This window comes from Amblyraja radiata, chromosome 30 (genome assembly GCF_010909765.2).
Source record: "Amblyraja radiata isolate CabotCenter1 chromosome 30, sAmbRad1.1.pri, whole genome shotgun sequence".
In the NCBI taxonomy this organism is placed as follows: domain Eukaryota; kingdom Metazoa; phylum Chordata; class Chondrichthyes; order Rajiformes; family Rajidae; genus Amblyraja; species Amblyraja radiata.
In genome coordinates, this window is record NC_045985.1 from 4,530,201 (window position 1) to 4,545,977 (window position 15,777).

The following is a 15,777-nucleotide window of genomic DNA, read 5'->3' on the forward strand; positions in this document are numbered from 1 at the left end:
CGTACACACTCCATACAGACAGCACCCGTAGTCGGGATCGAACCCGCTGCATCTCTGGCGCTGCATTTTGCTGTAAGGCAGCAACTCTAAGAGAATGGAGCGGCTGGGCTTGTACAATCTGGAGTTTAGAAGGATGAGATGATACCTCATTGAAACATATAAGATTGTTAAGGGTTTGGTTACGCTAGAGGCATGAAACATGTTCCTGATGTTGGGGGAGTCCAGAACCAGGGGCCACAGTTTAAGAATAAGGAGAACGCCATTTAGAACGTGGACGAGGAAACACTTTTTCACACAGAGAGTTGTGAGTCTGTGGAATTCTCTGCCTCTGCGCGGCGGTGAAGGCCGGTTCTCTGGATGCTTTCAAGAGAGAGCTAGATAGGGTTCTTTCAAATAGCGGAGTCAGGGGATATGGAGAGAAGGCAGGAACGGGGTACTGATTGTGGATGATCAGCCATGATCACATTGAATGGCGGTGCTGGCTCGAAGGGCCGAATAGAAACAGAAACATAGAAAATAGGTGCAGGAGAAGGCCATTCGGCCCTTCGAGCCTGCACCGCCATTCAATATGATCATGGCTGATCATCCAACTCAGTATCCTGTACCTGCCTTCACTCCATACCCCCTGATCCCCTTAGCCACAAGGGCCACATCTAACTCCCTCTTAAATATAGCCAATGAACTGGCCTCAACCACCTTCTGTGGCAGAGAGTTCCAGAGATTCGCCACTCTCTGTGTGAAATGGCCTACTCCTGAACCTATTGTCTATTGTCTACTGTCTATTGTCTACCGGTGCGCCACCGTGACTGCCGACTCCTGGGTCAGTTCCCTCTCACCGTTCCGTACAAAATCATGAGAGGGATAGATCGGGTAGATGCACGGAGTCTCTTGCCCAGAGTAGGGGAATCGAGGACCAGAGGACATAGGTTTAAGGTGAAGGGGAAGAGATTTAATAGGATTCTGAGGGATCACCTTTTCACACAAATGGTCAAGGAGTGCGTGGAACAAGCTGCCAGAAGAGGTAGTTGAGGCAGGGACTACCCCAACATTTAAGAAACAGACATGAATAGGTTTGGAGGGATATGGACAAAACGTGGGCAGGTGGGACTAGTGTATCAGGGACATTGTTGGCCGGTGTGGGCAAGTTGGGCCGAATGGCCTGTTTCCACACTGTATCACTCTATGCCTCTATGTCATTATTTATTTGCCATCTCTAGTCACATTTATAACGCTGCAACGTATTTATAACGTTGCTCCAACTTTTTTCACACAGAGGGTTATGAATCTGTGTAATTCTCTCCCTCAGAAGGCAATGGAGGCAAATTCTCTGGATGCTTTCAAGGGAGAGTAGGATAGGCGGAGTCAAGGGATATTTGGAGAAGGCAGGAACGGGGTACTGAATGGATGATCAGCCATGATCACAGTGAATGGCGGAGCTAGCTCGAAGGGCCGAATGGCCTACTCCTGCACCTATTGTCTATTGTCCATTGTTTATAGTCCCTGCCTCAACTATCTCCTCTGGCAGCTTGTTCCATACACCCACCACACTTTGTGTGAAAAGGTTACCCCTCAGTTTCCTATTAAATCTTTCCCCTTCACGTTAAACCTACAGTATGTCCTATATTTCCTGATTCCACTACATAGAGACCTGAATTCGATCCTGACTATGGGTGCTGTCTGTACGGAGTTTGCACGTTCTCCCTGTCTGTGACCATGTGGGTTTCCTCCGGGGTGCTCCGGTTTCTTCTCACACTCCAAAGACATGTAGGTTTCTAGTTAATTGTCCTCTGTAAAATTCCCCCAATCCTGTACCTCTAGATTATGTCCCTATAGACAATAGACAAGAGGTGCAAGAGTAGGCCATTCGGCCCTTCGAGCCAGCACCGCCATTCAATGTGATCATGGCTGATCATCCACAATCAGTACCCCGTTCTTGCCTTCTCCCCATATCCCCTGACTCCGCTATCTTTAAGAGCCCTATCTAGCTCTCTCTTGAAAGTATCCAGAGAAACGGCGTCCACCGCATTCTGAGGCAGAGAATTCCACAGACTCACAACTCTCCGTGTGAAAAAGTGTTTCCTCATCTCCGTTCTAAATGGCTTTAACCCCTTATTCTTAAACTATCTTTTACTGAAAGGGTTTAGGAGGGTCTCAATCGAAACGTCACCCATTCCTACTCTCCAGAGACGCTGCCTGTCCCACTGAGTTACTCCAGCTTTGTGTCTATATTCGGTGTAAACCAGCATCTGCAGTTCCATCCTACACAGGGGTTAGTTTCCAAGAGGCAAGAGCGTTTTATTGTCATATGTGTCGGATGGGACAATACAATTCTTACTTACTGCATGGAATATAAGGTTATACATCCTTGGCACAGCTATATCTGTGACTTAAACAGATGCTGCCACACTAATGATCCATTTGCTTTTTTGCTTGGATTCCTTGATAATTGGTCTTCAATACTTAACCACCCCATGTGTCAATCCAATGCATCTTTCCTTTGAGGCATCTCGCTTTTGAAAATCTGCAATGATATCAGCTGTCTTCCAAAGCTGCTATCATCCTGCTATCATCTCTGACGCTGACCTGACACTGTTCCACCCATATGTGGTCGCCATCATTTAAACAGTTCCCCAGCCTGTTGCACCTGGTTTCAATGCCTGATGATCATGCACCAAGCATATAATTGCGTGATCATTCCTCTGTGGAATCGGGGTGTCGCGATGGCGCAGCGATAGGCCTCACAGCGCCGGAGTCCCGGGTTCGATCCTGGCTACGGGTGCTGTCTGCACGTAGTTTGTACGCGTTGTCCCCGTGACCCGCGTGGGTTTTCTCCGGGAGCCCCAGTTGCCTCTCACACTCCACAGACGTACAGGTTTGTAGATTAATTTGTCACGACGATTATAAGATGAGCATCTTATCTAAATCAAGATTTTCAAGATTCATAGGGTTGGGTTTAGTGTAGTTTAGAGATACAGCGCGGAAACAGGCCATACGGCCCACTGAGTCCGCATCGACCAACGATCCTCACACACTAGCATTATCACCACCGATGTTGGGGGAGTCCACAGCCAGGGACACACGCACACTTTAAGAATAAGGGGTAAGCCATTTGGAAATGAGATGAGGAAACACATTTTCACACAGTGAGTCGTGAGTCTGTGGAATTCTCTGCCTCAGAGGGCGGTGGAGGCTGGTTCTCTGGATACTTTCAAGAGAGAGCTAGATAACGCTCTTAAAGATAGCGGAGTCGGGGGATTTGGGGAGAAGGCAGGAACGGGGTACTGATTGTGGATGATCAGCCATGATCACATTGAATGGCGGTGCTGGCTCGAAGGGCCGAATGGCCTACTCCTGCACCTATTGTCTATTGTCTGTTGTAATTAAATACATTATTTTTGATACAAAAAAAGAAAAAGTGACAAATAAAGTTCCATTGAGCCATTGAATACGAAGTATTTCTGTATATGTTAACTCATCTACAGGACTGATCGCAGAGACACTATGAGGAGGAGGAATCGGAGGCATGCCAGGGGTGAAGCAATCTGCAGGATAGCCTGCCTCTCAATAGAGTGCAGGCTGTGGGAGATAGGGAGGAAATTAACTGGGCATGTGGGATTCCTGCAGTTGGGAATGTTTGACTGAGACATTCCCGAGACTCGGGGCTCTGAGTGGCTCCCATCAAAGTCTGATCCCATCTTTGAAACATATAAAATTATTAAGGGATTGGACACGCTAGAGGCAGGAAACATGTTACCGATGTTGGGGGAGTCCACAACCAGGGGCCACACACAGTTTAAGAATAAGGGGTAGGACCATTAGAACGGAGATGAGGAAAAACGTTTTCAACCAGAGAGTTAGGCTGTGGAATTCTCTGCCTCAGAAGGCAGTGGAGGCCAGTTCTCTGGATACTTTCAAGAGAGAGCTAGATAGAGCTCCTCAAGATAGTGGAGTCAGGGGATATGGGGAGAAGGCAGGAACGCTGTACTGAATGTGGATGCTTGTATACACTGGAATTTAGAAGGATGAAAGGGTATCTTATAGAAGATACATATAAGATTATTAAGGGATTGGACACGCTAGAGGCAGGAAACAAGTTCCCGATGTTGGGGGATTCCAGAACCAGGGGCCACAGTTTAAGAATAAGGGGTAGGACCATTAGAACGGAGATGAGGAAATTTTTTTTCACCCAGACAGTTGTGAGTCTGTGGAAGTCCCTGCCTCAAAACGCAGTGGAGGCCAATTCTCTGGATGCTTTCAAGGGAGAGCTAGATAGGGCTCCTCAAGATAGTGGAGTCAGGGGATATGTGGAGAAGGCAGGAACGAGGTACTGAATGTGGATGATCAGCCATGATCACAGTGAATGGCGGTGCTGGCTCGAAGGGCCGAGTGGCCTACTTCTGCACCTATTGGCTATTGTCTATTGTCTATTTGCCAAAGCATTGGGATCTCCACAGTCTTTGCCTGGTGACGTTGGATATACAGCGAGTGTTTTTTGCACAGTGCTGGACCAGTCTCCAATCGGCCAAAATAAAAACCGACGAAGGAGGATTTTCTTGCCGAATGTCTCGATGATTTTGAACCCGGGGAGAGAGAGAGAGAGTTGTATTTCCTGGAGGGGTGGCCGAGAGGGGTACGATGTCCAGGGCCACGTGCGCTTCGACACTGCGTCGTCTGTGACTACGGTTCCCAGTCGGCGCCGCTGTGCTTGGCTTCGATTGCCACGACGATCACCAGGATGGCACACAGGACCATGGCGGAGACACCCACGGCCAGGCTGATGAAAGAGTAGTTCCGGGCCTGGCGGGAAGCAATCTGTGCCGAGAGGTGGTCGCCCTGTGACGCCGCCTGGCGTGTCTGCAAAGGAGAGAAGACCAGCGTTACAGACTAAACGCTCACAAGTTATCGGAGCAGACTTATTAAGCCCCTGTCCCACTTAGGAGACATAAACGGCAACTTAGAAACATAGAAATTAGGTGCAGGAGTAGGCCATTCGGCACTTCGAGCCTGCACCGCCATTCAATATGATCATGGCTGATCATCCAACTCAGTATCCTGTACCTGCCTTCTCTCCATACCCCCTGATCCCCTTAGCCACAAGGGCCACATCTAACTCCCTCTTAAATATAGCCAATGAACTGGCCTCAACTACCCTCTGTGGCAGAGAATTCCAGAGATTCACCACTCTGTGTGAAAAAAGTTTTTCTCATCTCGGTTTTAAAGGATTTCCCCCTTATCCTTAAGCTGTGACCCCTTGTCCTGGACTTCCCCAACATCGGGAACAATCTTCCTGCATTTAGCCTGTCCAACCCCTTAAGAATGTTGTAAGTTTCTATAAGATCCCCTCTCAATCTCCTAAATTCTAGAGAGTATAAACCAAGTCTATCCAGTCATAAGACAGTCCTGACATCCCAGGAATCAGTCTGGTGAACCTTCTCTGCACTCCCTCTATGGCAATAATGTCCTTCCTCAGATTTGGAGACCAAAACTGTACGCAATACTCCAGGTGTGGTCTCACCAAGACCCTGTACAACTGCAGTAGAACCTCCCTGCTCCTATACTCAAATCCTTTTGCTATGAAAGCTAACATACCATTCGCTATCTTCACTGCCTGCTGCAACTGCATGCCTACTTTCAATCACTGGTGTACCATGACACCCAGGTCTCGCTGCATCTCCCCTTTTCCTAATCGGCCACCATTTAGATAATAGTCTGCTTTCCTGTTTTTGCCACCAAAATGGATAACCTCACATTTATCCACATTATACTGCATCTGCCACTTCTGGTGACCTTGCCCGCCACCCAAGGTTTCCATGAGGTCACCGGAGGTTTTGGTCACTCTCCCTAATGGTCAATAGACAATAGACAATAGGTGCAAGAGTAGGCCATTCGGCCCTTCGAGCCAGCACCGCCATTCAATGTGATCATGGCTGATCATCCCCAATCAGTACCCGTTCCTGCCTTCTCCCCATATCCCCTGACTCCGCTATAAGAGCCCTATCTAGCTCTCTCTTGAAAGCATCCAGATAACCGGCCTCCACCGCACTCTGAGGCAGAGAATTCCACAGACTCACCACTCTCTGTGTGAAAAAGTGTTTCCTCATCTCCGTTCTCAATGGCATACCCCTTATTCTTAAACTGTGTTTAAGGCCCCTGGTTCTGGACTCCCCCAACACTGGGAACATGCTTCGCCATCCCATCACTATTTATCCCGTTACATCTGCATTGATTTGTGTTCGAGCTTAATCTGCCAAGCGAAACAAGTATTGGTGACGGGGTCAATCACTTCTCATTAGCCTTCCACTCATTTACAACTATAAATAGAAACTCTTGAGTCCGTTGCAAGTTCCTTGAAATCCCCTGTGACCTACTTAGCCGCGGGTGAACGGTAGACATATATTCACAGCTCAATATTTAACACCAAGTTTGTAAACAGAGGTGGCCCAGCGGCGGAGTTACTGCATCACAATGCCAGCGACCTGACTCTGGGTGCTATCTGCACCGAGTGTGTACATTCTCCCCGTTACCTGTCTGCTCCCGTTTACTCCCACTCTCCAAAGACGTACAGATTTGTAGGTTAATTGGCTTGGTAACATTCATAACAAGAGGAGTTGAGTATAGGAGCAATGAGGTCCTTCTGCAGTTGTACAGGGCCCGAGTGAGATCACACCTGGAGTATTGTGTGCAGTTTTGGTCTCCAAATTTGAGGAAGGACATTCTTGCTATTGAGGGAGTGCAGCGTCGGCTCACAAGGTTAATTCCAGGGTTGGCGGGACTGTCATATGTTGATAGAATGGGGCGAATTGGCTTGTACACTCTGGAATTTACAAGGATGAGAGGGCATCTTATTGAAACATATAAGATTATTAAAGGTTTTGACACGCTAGAGGCAGGAAACATGTTCCTGATGTTGTGGGAGTCCAGAACCAGGGGTTAAAAAGAAGTGGTTAGCCATTTAGAACGGAGATGAGGAAACACTTTTTCACACAGAGAGTTGTGAGTCTGTGGAATTCTCTGCCTCAGAGGGTGGTGGAGGCTGGTTCTCTGGATGCTTTCAAGAGAGAGCTAGATAGGGTTCTTAAAGATAGCGAGTCAGGGGATATGGGGAGAAGGCAGGAACGGGGTACTGATTGGGGATGATCAGCCATGATCACATTAAATGGCAGTGCTGGCTCGAAGGGCTGAATGGCCTCTACTCCTGCACCTATTGTCTATTGTCTAGTGTAAATTGTTCCTAGTGTGTGCAGGATAGTGCTAAACTGCGGGGATTGCTGGTCGGCGCAGACTCGGTTAGCTGAAGGTCCTATTTCTATGTTGTATCTCTGAACTAGACCTCTACATTGTGTACTGCGGCACCACCATATCACCACATTACAACTACAGAGGAAGTGCTGATAAAAAAAATGTGCAGGAGTCACAATGGGGTAGGTCGGAAGATTGGGAGCACACCCTAATTTATGGTAGGTCCGTTCATTAGTCTGATAACAGCAGGGGCTTTGCGGTTGCAGCACCTATACTGTGGAACAGCATCCCCTCTTCCCATCAGAACTTCCCCCTCCATCGACTCCTTTATGTCTAGACTCAAAACTTATTTCTACTCACAAGCGTTACTTGAGGTCCTCTGAGGGAGCGCTGTATGTGTGTATCTATGTATGTATTGTTAGACCTATGTACCACTGTATGTAGCATGTTAGTACCTGCACTGATGTAAAGCACTTTGGTCAACGAGAGTCGTTTTTCAATGCGCTAGAGAAATAAAATTGACTTGACTTGACTCATCCTTCTAAGTTCCAGCGTGTACAGGCCCAGTGTCATCAAATGTTAACCCAATCAATCCTGGAATCACTCTGGCAACCCTCCTCTGGACCCTCCCCAGAGCCAGTACATCGTTTACCTCCAGTGCCTTGATGATGGCAATGATCCCCGTCGGCCAGAAGCAGCAAATAGTCGTTAACACCGCGATGGGCAGGTAGTCGTGAGGCCACCTTTCCGGCTCCGTAACTCCGAATGCCGACGGAATCCGGGACTGCGGCCCAATCGGAGCGATCCCGGGATATCCCGGTAGGTACGGCTGAGGAGGCTGGAATGAGAATGGAACGAGAAGGGTCCTATGTTAAACACTTCCTCAGGATGGCTCCTAATCCGAGATCTATCCGTGATCGAACTATGTTGGCTTAAACCTGCACTAAACGTTATTCCCTTTTTATGTATCAATACACTCGAATAGCTCGATTATAATCGAATAATATCTCTCTGCAGACAGGATAGCAAAGGTTTTCCACTGCACATCATCAGTAAACCTGAGAATAAACGAAATTGAACTGCATTTCGCAACTGATTAAGGGCCGAATGGCCTACTCCTGCACCTATTGTCTATGGTCTATTGTGTCATTTGTCACTGCTCCTGCCTCCGATCCAGGAGTTTTATAGACAACAGACAATGGACAAAAGGTGCAGGAGTAGGCCATTCGGCCCTTCGAGCCAGCACCGCCATTCAATGTGATCATGGCTGATCATCCCCAATCAGTACCCCGTTCCTGCCTTCTCCCCATATCCCCTGACTCCGCTATCTTTAAGAGCCCTATACAGCTCTCTCTTGAAAGTATCTAGGGGACTGGCCTCCACTGAGGCAGATAATTCCACAGACTCACAAATCTCTGTGAGAAAAAGTGTTTCCTTGTCTCCGTTCTAAATGGCTTACTCCTTATTCTTAAACTGTGGCCCCTGGTTCTGGACTCCCCCAACATCGGGAACATGTTTCCTGCCTCTAGCGTGTCCAAACCCTTAATAATCTTACATGTTTCAATAAGATAGCTTCTCATCCTTCTAAACTCCAGAGTGTACAAGCCCAGCCGCTCCATTCTCTCAGCATATGACAGTCCCGCCATCCCGGGAATTAACCTGGCGAACCTGCGCTGCACGCCCTCAATAGGAAGAATGTCCTTCCTCAAATTAGGGGACCAAAACTGCACACAATATCTGTATCTGTATAGAATTTGTACGTTCTCCCTGCGATCTGGTGGGTTTACTCCCAGATCTCAGGTTTCCTCCCACACTCCAAAGACGTACAGGTTTGTAGGTTAATTGGCTTCAATAAAGATTGTAAATTGTCCCTAGTGTGTAGGATAGTGCTAGTGTGCGGGGATCGCTGGTCGGTGCAGACTCGGTGGGCCGAAGGGCCTGTTGCTGCACTGTATCAATAGATCAATTTCCCTCCTGGGATAAATAAAGTTCTATCGTATCTTATCGTAATGTGGAAACACTTTTTCACACAGAGAGTTGTGAGTCTGTGGAATTCTCTGCCTCAGAAGGCGGCGGAGGCCGGTTCTCTGGATGCTTTCAAGAGAGAGCTAGATAGAGCTCTTAAAGATAGCGGAGTCAGGGGATATGGGGAGAAGGCAGGAACGGGGTACTGATTGTGGATGATCAGCCATGATCACATTGAATGGTGGTGCTGGCTCGAAGGGCCGAATGGCCTACCTATTGTCTATTGTCTATTGTCTAAGGGTGATGGATGTGTGGAACAAGCTGCCAGAGGAGGTAGTTGAGGCTGGGACTATCCCAACGTTTAAGAAACAGTTAGACAGGTACATGGATAGGACAGGTTTGGAGGGATATGGACCAAATGCAGGCAGGTGGGCCGAATGGCCTAATCCTGTACCTATTATCTATTGTCTATTGTCGATTGTCAATTGTATCGTTAAACAATTTCTAGCTGATTATCCACCGCGAGCCCGTCTCCGGACAGGAATATCGGACAGTACTTACATTCCCGATGGGATAGATGGGAATGAGCGTCGTGTAGGGCTGGAGTTGAACGGCGTAGCCGGGAGGAGGGGGTGGCGGGGCCATGTAGCGGACAGGGCCCAGCGGCCCCTGATGCATCAGGGTGTTATACCCCGGGGGTCCGCCCTGGAACTGCGTCTCCTGAGCGTAGCCCCCCACCCCGACAGGGGGAGGTGGTGGTCGCGTCTGCACTGGGTAGCCCACGGACAAGGCAGCGTGTCGCCCATGCATCACTTGGCTGTAGGGGGGAGGCGATGATGTCTGTAGCGATGCATCGGATTGACCTGAAACGTACAGAACACAAGGAACAGTTTAGGGTTAACGCTCGGAAGACTAGCCTTGACCCGAAACGTCACGTATCCATGTTCTCCACAGATGCTGCCTGACCCGCTGAGTTACTCCAGCACTCTGTGAAACGTCACCTATCCATGTTCTCCACAGATGCTGCCTGACCCGCTGAGTTACTCCAGCACTCTGTGAAACGTCACCTATCCATGTTCTCCACAGCTGCTGCCTGACCCGCTGAGTTACTCCAGCACTCTGTGAAACGTCACCTATCCATGTTCTCCACAGATGCTGCCTGACCCACTGAGTTACTCCAGCACTTTGTGAAACGTCACCTATCCATGTTCTCCACAGATGCTGCCTGACCCGCTGAGTTACTCCAGCACTCTGTGAAACGTCACCTATCCATGTTCTCCACAGATGCTGCCTGACCCGCTGAGTTACTCCAGCACTCTGTGAAACGTCACCTATCCATGTTCTCCACAGATGCTGCCTGACCCGCTGAGTTACTCCAGCACTCTGTGAAACGTCACCTATCCATGTTCTCCGGAGATGCTGCCTGACCCGCTGAGTTACTCCAGCATTTTGTGTCTATTATCATTTTAAAAGATCTTTCTGCCCACACGTAGACACCAAATGCTGGAGTAACTCAGCGGGACAGGCAGCATCTCCGGAGAGAAGGAATGGGCGACGTTTCGGTTCGAGACCCTTCTTCAGACCTGTCTCGACCCAAAGCGCCACCCATTCCTTCTGAGGTGAGTCACCTCAGCATTTTAGACGATAGACAATAGACAATAGGTGCAGGAGTAGGCCATTCGGCCCTTCGAGCCAGCACCGCCATTCAATGTGATCATGGCTGATCATCCCCAATCAGTACCCCGTTCCTGGCTATACCACCTATTCCTTGACTCCACTATCTTTAAGAGCCCTATCTAGCTCTCTATTGAAAGAGTCAGGAGAAAATGGGAGAAGGCAAGAACTGGATACTGACTGGGGATGATCAGCCACGATCACAGTGAATCGAAGGTCCGAATGGCCTACTCCTGCACCTATTGCCTATTGTCTATTGTGTCTCCATCAAGGTAGATAGTAGTTCAGGACTAGTCTCTAGTTGTCGATAGAATGGTTCAGCTGCCTGACAACAGCTGGTAAGAAACTGCCCCTGAATCTGGTGGTGTGATTTTGGGTGTGAGAGAGCGAGCGAGAGGGGGGTGGGGAGGGAGTGATGTAAGGCTCCGACTCCGCTATCTTCAAGTGGCCTATCCAGCTCTCTCTTGAAAGTATCCAGAGAACCGGCCTCCACCGCCCTCTCACCCCTCTCTTTCCCCTTCTCAATCTCTTCACCCCGCTCTCTATTTCCCCTTCTATCACTCTCTCTCCTCTTTGGCCACAGTATTTTGTTCTCTTTCACTATCTCTCGCTCCTTGTCTCTCTTTCCTCCCCTCCCCCCTCCCCCTCTCCTTCCTTCTGGCCGCAATGCACCTTTCCACTTATCGCGAGAGAGAGAAAGAGAGAGAGAGAGAGAGAGAGAAGGGACGGGAGAGGAAGCAAAAGGAGAGTGAGGGAGGGAAGAGGAGAGGGGAACGGAGGAGAGAGAAAGAGGAGAGGGAGAGAGAGAGAGAGAGCAGAGAGAGAGAGAGAGAGAGAGAGCAGAGAGACAGAGAGAGAGAGAGAGAGAGAGAGAGGAGAAAGAGGGAGAGATCATATCTATATATATATCGCAAATCTATAGCATATGTAACATCTCAGGATCTCCCCTTCTATCTCTCTTTAACTTTCTCTCTAATCTTTAACATCTCTATCATCACACCACCATTCTCTCTCTCTTTCCCCTCTCTCTCTCTCCCCTTCTATCTCTCTTTCCCCTTCTATCTCTCTCTTTCCCCTTCTCTCTCTCTTTCCCCTTCTCTCTCCCCTCCTCCTATGCAGCCGCAGTGCACCTTTCTCGTCTCCCCACGTACCCCCCCCCCCCCCCTCTCTGTCTCTCCTGCCTCAGGTCCAGGTCTCTCCGCTTCCACTTCCACGCAGTCGGCGGCCCCGATGATTTCAACCATGGATTCTAGCTCCTCTCCTCTCCGCTCCGCCCCGTCTACCCGGCTCCACTCGTTCAGTGCCCGGCATTGTTTGACATGAGAGGCGCCGTACACACAAACGGGCCTCACACTCCCTCCGGCCTGTCTCTGCATTACTATCTCCGCATCGACATGCAGCTCAATTCGGCTGCCTTGATACATATACACGGAGACGCGGGTTCGATCCTGACCTCGGGTGTTGCACAGATCCCATCGCTCGAATATCCTTGTCGCAGACACCCACCGAATATACTTAAAATCTGCAAATATTTAATAGACAATAGGTGCAGGAGTAGGCCATTCGGCCCTTCGAGCCAGCACCGCCATTCACTGTGATCATGGCAGATCATCCCCAATCAGTACCCCGTTCCTGCCTTCGCCCCATATCCCTTGACTCCGCTATCTTCAAGTGGCCTATGTAGCTGTCTCTTGAAAGTATCCAGCCAACCGGCCTCCACCCCTCTCTCACCCCTCTCTTTTCCCTTCTCTATCTCTTTACCCCTCTCTCTATTTCCCCTTCTATCTCTCTTTACTCTTCCCCCTCTTTCCCCTTCTATCTCTCTCTCTTTCCCCTTCTCCCTCTCCTCCTCTGAGGCAGAGAATATACAGGAGTAGGCATTCCGGCCCTTCGAGTCAAAATGATAATGGCTGATCATCCAAAATCAGTACCCCGTTCCTGCTTCCCCCCCTCACATCCATTGATTCCTTTAGCTCTAAGAGCTAAATCTAACTCTATCTTGAAAACATCCAGTGAATCGGGCTCCACAGCCTTCTGTGGCAGAGAATTCCATAGATTCACAACTCTCTGGATGAAAAAGTTTTTCCTCATCTCAGTCCAAAATGGCCTGCCCCTTGTTCTGAAACTGTGACCCCTGGTTCTGGACTCCCCCTAACATCGGGAAGTCAACTTTCACAGTGGAGATGGCCAGTGTGGCTGTGACCAGCACCCACGCACAAGGCCAAAACTAGTTCAATTCACTGGGCAGCGAATGGCCAATGTGAAAACTAAACACCACATCACTCCAGTTCTGGGGACTCCAGAACACCAGTTATTCGTCAACATGTACATGGCAATATTTAGAACTATAACAAAATCTTGCAACATTATGAGCCAACTCCATCTTAAAATTATTTAATGTCTTTCAACATTACAATATTGCAATATTGGATTTTTTTTATGGCAGGGATAGATAGATTCTTTTAGGATGTTTCCACTAATGGGAGAGTCTAGGACTAGAGGTCCTAGACTCAGAAATAAAGGACACCCCTTCAGGAAGATCAGGAGGAATTTCTTTCGTCAGAGGGTGGTGAATCTGTGGAATTCATTGCCACAGGAGGCTGTGGAGGCCAAGTCAATGGATATTTTTTAAAGCAGATAGATTTTTGATTATGTCGGTTGTCAGGGGTTATGGGAAGGAGGCGGGGGAATGGGGATAGGAGGGACAATAGACAATAGGCGCAGGAGGAGGCCATTCGGCCTTTTGAGCCAGGGAGAGATAGATCAGCCTTGATTGAATGGCAGACTAGACTAGACTAGATTTTTGCCTCCATCACAGTGAGGAGGTGCTTGGTGAACTCACTGTGGTGGATGTTAATTTGTGTTTACTCTCTGTTCTGTTGTCTATTATTGTATTATTGTATGTATGACTGCAGGCACGAAATTCAGTTCAGACTGAAAGGTCTGAATGACAATAAAGGAAATTCAATTCAATTCAAGGGCTCTCTTGAAGGACTTGAAGGACCGAATGGCCTAATTCTACACCAGCTGCACAGCGGCTCAGAGGAAAGCGCTCCAGAGGGCCATTGACAACGCCCAGAGGATTGTCGGATGCCCTCTCCTTACCTTGGAGGACTTACACAGTTCCCGCTGCATCAAAAAATCCCAGAGTATTATAAAGGACATTTCCCACCCCGGACACTCCCTGTTTGAACTGTTACCGTCAGGCAGACGGTACAGATCTACAAGGACAAGGACAAACAGACTTAAAAACAGTTTTTACCCCACTGCTATAAAGGCACTAAATGTAGCCGCCAAGGAACGCAGGGGCGATACATACATACATGAAATCGACAGAAGGATGTAGGGCTGGGTGTTTATGCGTGCTATTTTTATGATATTTATTTTAGTTGTTTATCTTTTTAAATATTTTACTTTGTATGTATCGTTAGCTTTAGAAATGTTTGAATGGTGCACTGACTGGCTGACATTTTACAATTTCGTTGTACATGGTTCATGTTACAATGACAATAAAGAAACTATTCTATTCTATTCAATCACATGACCTAATGACTTATTACTGTTTAATAACGTCACTCACACAAGTTACATGTTGCAGTATTAAATCGATGAATAATATCTTGAAAATATTAATAATTATTATAGGGAATACGTTAAATAATTATTACGGTTAAATAACATTCTAATAATTGAGATACAAACCTTGTAATATCAACAGATTAATAATATGCATTCATTACCAGACTCAATATGATGCAATATTAATTATTTCTATTTAATGCCGTTGTAATCACATGCATTTTTAAATAAAACAATTTTTCAATACTAATGTGCTTAATGCCGTTAAAACATAGTAATATTAAAATTGCTGTACAGTATTGATCTTAGTAATATTGAAATAATAATACGCTTAAAGCTATGTTGCAATATTATGAGGATCAATACTGTATTATAATCTTAATACAACTCTATTATCAATACGATCGATGCTGCATCACGAGGTGACTGCGATCAATATTATGTCGCCATATTATTACAATCAATACCATATTGCAATATTAATAGGATCAATATTGCACTTGCAAGGGTAATACCGCCCTAATATTACGTTGCAATATTGCCACGATCAATACTGTATTGTAATTATCTCGCCACGATATTAATGCTGATACGATGATTGCCAATGTTAATACCACGTTTGTTCCGATAAGCATCACATCGCCTCGGAAAAGATGCGCATTTTTGTCTCAGCTGTTGTGCGCTGGGGGACTGCAAATGCTCGATTACAACTCTTTACAACCATACAATACAGAGTCTGAGCTTTTCAGACGTCAAAGTCAAAAGGGAAAATATGTTTACCTGCTTTTTCAGTAGACATGGCCTCTGTGTTTACGTTAGGGCAAAAACAAAAAAAAGCTTCACATTTGATGGAACTAAAGGGGGGCGGGAGAATCGATCTCAATTGGTACAATTCCTCTTCCGGGTTTGTATCGCCTGTTAGTTAACGGTAGCCCTCCCCCCAGCGTTGCACAGTGAAAGCTATGCTCGCCGCTTAGAGGCGCTTAAAACACAATGGCCCGCCCTCTGTCGCAGTACCTATTCCTGATTGCTTACTCGCCACTGTGCCCGCCTGCTTCGCCGAAGCCAGTTTAGATGGACACAAAATGCTGGAGGAACTCGGCGAGTCAGGCAGCATCTCTGGAGAGAAGGATCGGAACGCATCTGAAATAGGGTTCCTTTTCTGTGTTTTTTCCCCTTTTCTTTTCCTACAGAGATGGGATGCTGCCTGACCCGCTGAGTCACTCCAGCACTGTTGCGTCTATCTGCGGTATAAACCAGCATCTGCAGTTCCTACCGACACATGCTTACATAACTGCTGCCAAGAAGCAAGGAGGGACG

The 15,777-nt window shown here is 47.6% G+C and overlaps 1 protein-coding gene across 1 annotated transcript; it reads right to left on the bottom strand.

Annotated features, from left to right (window-relative positions):
* Nucleotides 1-4,411: 4,411 nt before the first annotated feature.
* On the bottom strand, nucleotides 4,412-15,322 carry LOC116989798 (proline-rich transmembrane protein 1-like). The gene is made up of 4 exons (XM_033047381.1): nucleotides 15,238-15,322; nucleotides 9,766-10,067; nucleotides 7,892-8,077; nucleotides 4,412-4,854 (listed from the first exon to the last, which is right to left on the bottom strand). Exons 1-4 carry the CDS (start codon nucleotides 15,254-15,256, stop codon nucleotides 4,678-4,680), a joined length of 684 nt encoding a protein of 227 aa, XP_032903272.1. The 5' UTR covers nucleotides 15,257-15,322; the 3' UTR covers nucleotides 4,412-4,677.
* Between the last annotated feature and the right edge of the window lie 455 nt (nucleotides 15,323-15,777).